At 47.6% G+C, this 9,125-nt stretch overlaps 1 protein-coding gene across 2 annotated transcripts in view; it reads left to right on the top strand.

Moving 5' to 3' along the window:
* The first annotated feature begins 415 nt into the window (after nt 1-415).
* Nucleotides 416-9,125, top strand: part of LOC121284443 (prolylcarboxypeptidase (angiotensinase C)) — a 46,748-nt gene continuing 38,038 nt past the window's right edge. For both annotated transcript variants that reach the window (XM_041199911.1, XM_041199910.1), the window contains exon 1: nt 416-623. In XM_041199911.1, coding sequence (XP_041055845.1) covers nt 453-623 — 171 coding nt within the window. In that variant the 5' untranslated portion in view covers nt 416-452. The remainder of the gene's footprint in view (nt 624-9,125) is intronic.

Below are 9,125 nucleotides of genomic sequence, written 5' to 3'. Positions count from 1 at the left end.
CCAGTCCCCCCACCCCATCAGTCAGACCCTGTGCCCCCCTCTCCCCCATCAGTCAGACTCTGTGCCCCCCCTCCCCCATCAGTCAGACTCTGTGCCCCCCCTCCCTCATCAGTCAGACTCTGTGCCCCCCCTCCCCCATCAGTCAGACTCTGTGCCCCCCCCCCTCCCCCATCAGTCAGACTCTGTGCCCCCCCCCCTCCCTCATCAGTCAGACTCTGTGCCCCCCCCCCTCCCTCATCAGTCAGACTCTGTGCCCCCCCTCCCCCATCAGTCAGACTCTGTGCCCCCCCTCCCCCATCAGTCAGACCCTGTGTGTGTCCCCCACCCATCCCTTGGACTCAAGCTCCTCCCACAGTCTGTTAGGCCCGCCTCCTTCTCAAGCCCCTCCCCCTATCGGTTGGTCAGGCCGCGCCCCTTTCATTTTCCCTCACTTTCTCACATTGCTGTTGACGATGGCGATAGAGTTGCCGGTTGCGGTGGTCACCATAGCGACTGCGGCCTTGGCTTTGGCAACCCGCAATTCGGCGTTTCAGCCCCGCTCTCGGCCCGGAGCTCTGTCCGGCCAGTGGGCCTCTGGACACACGGCACAATTTGATTATGAGACTCGGTATTTCCAGCAGAAGGTGAGTGGGATGTTCAAACCTAGTGTCCCTGAATTATCATAATTGAGCTAATGAATGTGCAGATGGCCAGAGCCGCCCGGGTTAAATTTAACTGGAAACCTCAGCACCGAGTTTGTATCAGAGAAACATTTCAGCAGAGCCGGACCGCAAACATCCTCATTACTGAAGAGTTGCACAAGCTTCTGGTTTCACGTGACAAGTTCCAACTCCGGACTGGAGTTTTAGCACAGAAATTAAGCGTGTTTGTGCCCCGGACTCGGGAAGCTGCCTTCCCATTTCATTGATCTCAAATTAATAATTGTTTCCTCTCGCCTGTGACCGAATCTAATTCTCTTTCTTTTTGTATAATATGCTCCTCCAGTTTATATTTGTACTGTGTAGCAACCTATTTCGTATGTACATATTAATTCGGAGCACGAGTAGGCGATTCGGCACCTCGAGCCTGCTCTGCCGCTTATTAAGATCCTGGCTGATCTGAATAAACCTCAACCCCGCATTAAAGTGTCCCGTTACTTCGTTGTTTAAAATGTAAAAGTGTGAATTTGCTTCAGTTAGGTTGTTTATAAAGGCTGCATGCAATAATCAACAAGTTGTAATTTACTCTAACTTCAGCTATTGTGAAAACTGAACTTCAAAAAGCCAGTATTAGTGTTAAAACGTTTATCAGATCATACACTTCCTGTAGTCACAAGGAAACAGATCACGGCAATGATGACGATTTATTCTTCCTCTTTTCTCCTAAGAGGCTTCTGCTTCTTCCCTCTTTAAAGTATCCAAAATTAGATTTGTGACTTTGGGAAAGATCAACCTGGTTCTCTTTGTCCAGTGGCATTTTATGCTATCGACACAGTGTGCCATGTTGTTATTTAAGCCTATTAATGAATAGACAGGGAAACAGGCATTTCTGAAACCGTAGATGTGACTCCAGGATGGTATGTTGCCTCCCTGGTGCCAGGGTCAAGGATATCACTGAGCAGCTGCAGGACATACTTCTGGGATAGTGTAAACAGCCAGTGGTCGTGGTCCGTGTTAGTACCAATGACTTAGTTAGGAAGGGGGATGTGGTCCTGCAGACAGAATGTAGGGAGCTAGGTAGAAACTTAGCAAGCAGGACCTCAAAAGCAGTAATCTCTGGATTAATCCCAGTGCCATGTGCAAGTGAGTACAAAAATAGGAGGATAGACAGATGAATATGTGGCTGGAAAGATGGCACAGGAGGGAGGGCTTTAGACTCCCGGGACACTGGGACTGACTGTAGGGGAAGATGGCACCTGTACAAGCCTAAACCTATAAACCTAAAAAGTTGTGGCAGCATATTAGACTTTGAATGACATTGCAATAGTAGGGTATGGGTTTGATCCTGTAAATTCTCCATCTAATGAGTTCCAAATTTACGATGTAATCACAGAATGTGACTTCATTTTCCAATTTGTGGTTTTAGAATTTTTTAAAATCATCATGCCGCTGCAGTATTACTCATCAGTATTCCAGAGCTATCGTACTTTAAGGACTCCAGTGTTTTGCTTAAGCTCTGGCTCCTGTTTAATAGAGAATTTCTTATGTGATGCCCTGAAAGAGTCTGTGGGGAAGACGTGGTGAGTTACAGACTAACAACATCATTGGTGTCTTTTCACCTATAGAAGATGATGGTAGTGCAGCAAATCAAATCCACTGGGATGGGCTAATTTTAACTGGTGCACTTTTGCTGATGGTTGAAGAGACCAATCCGTGAGAGGCAGGTAGTTACCAGATGTCCTTGTGGGTTGCTTTCGGTGTTGGTGCCTGTTGCCAAGCTGCTGTAGCCACTGATTGTCATGGTGGCACATACTGGCCCACAGGTGATGTCACCATTTCCCTCTGTTAGTGGCTAGTTTCTCCCAGATGTGATAATCAATGTTTGGAACCTTCATGCAGTGCTTGCAGGCTTCCTTGAGGTGGAACTTTGGTGTCTTACAGTCTACTGGCTCCAGCTACATTGTCTGCCATACAGAAAATCCTTGGGTATATGTCTGTCTTTGATCTTGCGAACATGCCTGAGCCAGCAAAGTCACCTCTGCTTATGAGTGTCAATTATACATGAGAGAATTGCCATATTCATGATTTTGTCCTTCCATGAGATGCCCAGAATGCACTGCAATCAGTGAAGATGGAAATTGTTAGGCTTACTTTTGCAACAGCTGTAAATCATCCATGTTACACAGCAATATAACGAGGTGCTGAGAATACAGTCCTCATAAACTTGCATCTTGGTCCCAGGAGTCAGCTTGATGTAATTCCATGCATATTTGTGAGTTGGCCAAAGGTGGTTGTTTCTTTCCCTATGAGCTGAATTTTTTGTTCCGCAGGTGGACACGCACCTGACCTGAATGGGAGTAAAATAGCATGTGATGATGTCATCACGCACTCTTGCGATCTTTCGGTCAGCAGGTGCAGAAGCCGTGCCCGCCATTAATTAATAGGCCACTTAAGGCCCTTAACAATGTAGTTGCCTGAAATTTTCCATTACCGTGTGAATTTCTGCTCATCGGGCAGGTAGCCAACTGACAATTCCTTAAACCTCATCCAAGGGAAAGATTAAAAAATGTCAGCAGCATTGCTAGTGTGAGTATTTCCCCAGCCGCCACAGCCTCATCAGGTGCCACAGTCACTGGCGGAGGGGCGGAGGAGCTGCTGCCATCATCCGGAGTGCCCTGAGAGGAGCCTGCAGAAACAACAGGCAGCATGTGCACCAACGTGAGTTCACTTGGACCTCCCTGTGCACCATTGATGGACGGGCACCTAGCTGGGATACCGGGTGCCTCATCCATCTCCCACACTGACCTGAGGTCATTGCCTGTGTGAGGGTTTGCAGGCCTGAGCACAACCCCAGGAACCTCTGATTCTGTTCTTGGAGCTGCACCTCCATTAGAGTCACCATTCTCAATGGAGGAGGCAATGTGCTTGCCTATGACGGTCAATGCAGTGGTCATGCTCCGCATGGACCCCTGCATCACAGAGACCATGGCATGCACCCTCTCATGGATCTCTGCCAGATGCATCCGCACATCTCGCCGGACATCCAGCATCTGCCACCTAATGGACGACTCCAGAGGCTCATCATCAACCTTTGACTGAGCATCGCCCTGGGCACACTCTCTGCCTTTGCCTGAACCTCAAGTGAGTGTGAAGTGCCCTCACCACTTTGCACCGAGATACTAGCCATCAATCTAACGGCCACTGAGGTGCTGGTATCTGCACTGGTGCCTCCTTCAGAGAGCGAGTGTGATGCAGGTGACAGTCACACTCGGTGGTCCTCTGGTGTCAGGAGTGGACCTTTTGAGGTCTGCAGAGCGAACGCCTGCTTGCAAACCTAAAAAGGAGAACAAAGGCATGTTGTTAGTTCAAGTCATCACACTGTCACTGTGCATGCCAGGCACTCTGGTGAGACAATGGAGATCTGCATTATGGTGCTGTCATCTTCCAATGATCAATGGGGACGCCAGGTACGAGGCTCACATCAGTGAGGAGACTGCACTAGAATGGTTGCACAATCCGAAAGTCTAACCTCTCTACTGCGCTCTTACCTTTGTCTGGCACCCCTGCCTCTCTTTGCCAGGATGCATGGGGAGTGCGCCGCCTCTCCAGCCCCAGGGTATCTTCCTTGAACAGGGAGAGTGGCAGAAGGCTGGGTGGGCCTTTGCTTGTACATGCTTGGCTATGGCTCCCCTTCTCCTGAAAGGACCGAGGAGCATTGATTAGTCCACTCTGCCTGCAGTGCCATTGCAGCCTGGCAAATCCCGCCTGAGGAACACCTTGCAGGGCACATCTGAGTGTGCACCTGGAGCTGCAAGGCACTCGTCCAAGAAGCCAGGACTCACCCCCTTTGGCCAGCTCCAGTGTGATTGACAGTTGGCACTTAGACTCTAGCACCGCTAAGGTCTACGGGGTGATGGCCACACCTTAACACCACTGCATACTGACCCATGCCAATACAGTACTCGCTCTCCCTGAGCCAGCAGGTCATTGAAGCACTCCCGGTACTGCACCCATGTGCGCTCACCCGGGCTGCCACCTCCTCCCATACCCTCCTTGGTGAGGTGTGATGGCCTCCTCCTCCTAATTCTGGGGACAAGAGTGCCCCTCCTGGCAGCTATCTCCTCCAGGAGGACAGCAAGGCACTCATCCAAAAAGTTGGGGGCCGAATGCCCACCCTGACCTGCCCTCCTGCCTAGCCTTTGCAGCCAGCCTTTGCAGCCGCACTGGAGTGCATCGTCAGATGTCCTTCCCTGGCAGCCTTTCTGGGCCGCCTTTATACTGGCTGGATCGTCATTGGACCCGGCGGCAAACAGGCCTCCTGCCCATGCTCGGCCCTTCCTGGCCAGTGACAAGTTGTGTTTGATGCTGGGTGGGGTTTAATTGACCTGCCAACGTGAAATCATGGTCGGGGCCTGATTGCAGATGGCGGTCAGTTTCGCTGCCACGTCTGCATGCCATGTGTTGGGTATGAGAGCAATATCCAGCCCCATGTGTGCATTGAGTTCTGCATCGAGAGAGACTGTCTGTTATCGTGGACCCGAGGTAGCAGAATTTGCTAAGCACTTACAACAGGGTGTTACTTCGAGTGATCAAGTGCAGAGAAAACCTGTCCCATAATTATAGTTTTCTTGATGCTTACAGGGAGGGCGAACAAGTTCCAGCATGGGAAAGACAATCCATGAGTTTTGTAGTTGAGTTTCTGTGTGAGCTACTAGTGTGGCATTATCATAAATACTAACTAATCAAGCTAATATTTTCCATTTAAAAGGCTGATTCGAGAGGCAACTGAATGTATTTCTTTGTAAATTATGTGGGCTGGGATAAATAAGCAAAACATAGAGACTTGTGCACCTCAGGAGTCCTCTCACACTCCTACAAATCTTAAGGCAGGTGTCTATAGCAGTGTCCAATCCACCTTGATAGTTTACTTTCTGTAGCCTCGTCAATAAACCAGTGTATTATACCCTTCATTTGTTGGATATGAGCAGATGGCAGTGGGTGGTGGTGTGGCTTTCCAGAATGCCCTTCTAATTTGAGTCTTACTCTGACCAGCCACGTCAAATGGTGCAAAGCAGTCACCAGACTGTTGCCCAACACCAAAATGGTGAAGTGGTTCTTCACTCCGGGCAACCTAAGACAGCATGAAACTGGCCAGGACAGGGCCAAGCTCCTGGGCCGAGGGAAAGAAGTTGAAGCTCCCAATCCCAGGTTTTGAATGGAAAGTAAACTTGGCTAGATTTGTTAAGACTTATGCGAGATGACCTGATTTTTGAAGTTAATTTCAGTGAAATTACTGTTAGTTTGCTGTGTAGGTTCTACAATCAGGCAATGGGTGGCATGCAGTATAAAAGTAGATTTGTGCTTCAACTTGAGTCTTTTGGTTCCCATTTCAAAAGAGCAGCCTCCTTGCACTTGTAAGGATCCTCCCACAGTATCGTCACACGTTTGTCTTTGTGTTGATCTGAAGACACAAAGTTCCATCTACAGAGGAACAGGACTTTCGAAAGGCACGTTTTGAATGTCTGTCAAAAATCCTGAGACTTTAGAGTCCTCTTGCGAGATCACGATTGGGGTTTAATTTTACTTGAAATTGTGAATCGCCTGATGAAGTTGAGAGATGTGGCATGTCTAATATAGGTGTGAACTGAAGAACCTAAAGCTGGTAGTGACTTTTCAAATTAGTGTTCCGTGTCTTAGCAGTAATCACTAGGTTGAAATTATATAACTTTGTAGGACAATGAGTGCCCTCATACTTTATTCAATGGATGCAGATGGAGTTTGGTTACAATAGCTTAAGTTTTGCTTTTGAGTTGATGCAGAGTTACTTCGGATGCATGTCTCCTAGAAACAGAACATATAACTTAAGTGGGACAAGTGGTCTGACTTCGGAATTTGGAGTTACTTTTGAAAACATTGTGGACTCGTCGGCCTGCTGGCGTTGGGCGTGCTCGGCTGCGTTTCCCGCTATCGGGCGTCGGGAACCTCATTGTAATACATCTGCATATCATTATAAGGTTAGCATGTCAGACTCATCCCGACCCCCCTGCTGGATTGTTCGCCCACAAATCACGCCGACATGTTTCACAACTGCACAGAAGTGACGTGCACCTGACGAGCTGCACTTCGCTTGGGACTTTGAGCTTTGTTTGCCTATCTTGCTTCGGGCAGCACTCAGTCATCAGTGCCAGGCTTTGCAGACAGCAGCACAGCACGTTTAGTGGGGGGGCTCACGGGCAGGACTCTACCTACCAGACCAGCCATAAGGCAGAGGTGGCTTTGCATGGCTGCAGGGCTAGGGCTTGCTTGGGGAAATGGGAGAAGTGGCCTGAGGCAAGGGAAGAGGCTGCACTGATGAAGTGGGGTATCCTAGAATTTGTTCGGGGACACAAGTTGATCTGTGCAAGTGGCCTCAAGATGGTGAGGGCTGAGGAGATGGTCTCCAGAGCAGATGAGGCCAGATGGAAGTGTGAGGGTGTGTGTGAAAGAGTGAGTGGTGATGCCCCTTGAGCTGGTAGTGAGTGAGATGCCAGTGATTATGTGATGGGCTTGAGAGTGTGAGTTTAGAGTGATGGGATGGTTGCCATACCCTGACTGCACAGATGAGATCATTCATCCTGTATCTGCATTGGATGGCCAACCTCTTCTTTGCAGCATTGACACTGATCACCACTGCCATCACCTGCCAAGCTGGAGTGGTAATGTTGCTGCCCTCAGGCCTCCACGGTGTCCAAAAGGCACTTGAAGGACGTGTCACTAAACCTGGGGGCTGCAGTCATCTTGCCTTCCAGGGCCATGTCTTATTTGCAGCAGTCCTGTATTGGAAGCACTGAGAGGTATGCGCATCGGTGCATTTTAAATGTGGCACCCGGTGTGATGATGCTGAGAGGTGACGGCCTGGTGGGCAAATCAGAGTCCATCCACCACGGAAAGGGCATGTTTCCTGGGAATGCATTATTAATACAGTGGGTTTGGGATGATACGGCATGAGAAGCTACCATTGTGGCCTGTGGGTAAAATGTTGCTTTACCTGCCCACTACAGCACTTGGTGCAAATCTGGGATGATTCCACCTATCGTTTATTTGAAAGCTGGAAGCTTTAAAATTAGTGTGTGTGAGGCAGTCTTGTTAACTCTTTTCTAGCCAGCCCATCCTTCCGAGAGGTTTGTCTGCGGAATGGTCCCAAACTTCTGTCCAAACACCCTGCGTGCTCAAGGCACCCTTTTTTATTCTCTTGCTACACAGCATTGCTATGGAGAACTGTTTAACCCAATCATTTTCTTCTTTATGACTTTAGCTGCCCGATTGGAAGACATATGATACACCAATCTGGCTTCCCAGGCTGGTGTCTCGAGATCCCTAAAGTCATTTGTTTTTCTTATTCTTCGACCCTTATCAGTATGTTGACATTTCAATGCTAGCAACTGCCTGAAGCAATTAAAACACAGCGGCCTTGATACCCAGATATCTTGTCTAGGATACATGGCACTATTGTTTTCTCCTATCTCTATTTAGGTCTCTGAAATTCTACCAAGATGTTATCTTTTGGTTCTCATGCACCCATACTCTGCCTGAATTTCTGCTGAAGTTTGCCTTTTTTTTCCATTGGAGTCTATAAGACAAACCACGGTGTCTCACCATGCCACCTCTCAACCCCTTCAACCAAGGCACATCACAAACAAGGTTACAAATATACTTCAATGTAATATCATATCAATACTAGTGAAAAAATTATCTGATTTATGATCAGACGTAGTGTCTTAAGTTTTATCTTGTTAATTAGCAAGAAAATCTGATGTATGGATTTCATGGGATTCCACAAGAAGTACCAAGTTGTGAATGTGATACCAAGCAATTAAATCCCTCTATTCTTTTCTAAGCCATCAATCATAAATCAGAAAGTACTACAACACAAACAACCAATCAAATCAGTAAGGGTTTCACTTTGTTAATGGGCATTTTCCTTTACTCTGGTGATATATGGAAGTAGAAATGGCATTTACAACATAAAACACACATGTGCACTGATTAAGCAATTCTGAAAAAAACTCACTACAATATCGTTACAAAATTGAACATTTAATGTTTGGAAGGTTTTCAGAAAGTTTCCCCAAAAGACCTGTGTTTTTTGTTTCGACCCTTAGCTTGACATGGTAATTTCGCTTGGGGATTTCCAGCTGCTGTGCACCAATTCTGTGAGAGTGCCAACAACCTGATTTTAAAGCAAAGGAAAATTGAGCAAGGTGTATGTATAATGGGCAGTCAGTTTGGTGCACAATGGATGATTAAGTTAAAGTTACGCCTGACTGGGAGGAGAATGCAATGTGGGAGTTTTTGTTTGGTGAGAATATAACACACATGATAATACCCTGAATAACTGGTAGCTTTTCATGTAATCACGCAATTATACTATTGTGGAGAACTTTGGGGATGTATGTGTGTTTACGCTGCATCATAGGAGTTCACAGGATAATAATTATGATAGCAAAG

The sequence above is a fragment of the Carcharodon carcharias genome, chromosome 11, assembly GCF_017639515.1.
Source record: "Carcharodon carcharias isolate sCarCar2 chromosome 11, sCarCar2.pri, whole genome shotgun sequence".
In the NCBI taxonomy this organism is placed as follows: Eukaryota; Metazoa; Chordata; class Chondrichthyes; order Lamniformes; family Lamnidae; genus Carcharodon; species Carcharodon carcharias.
The sequence above is the reverse complement of the archived record's forward strand: the minus strand, read 5'-3'. Positions and strand labels throughout refer to the sequence as shown.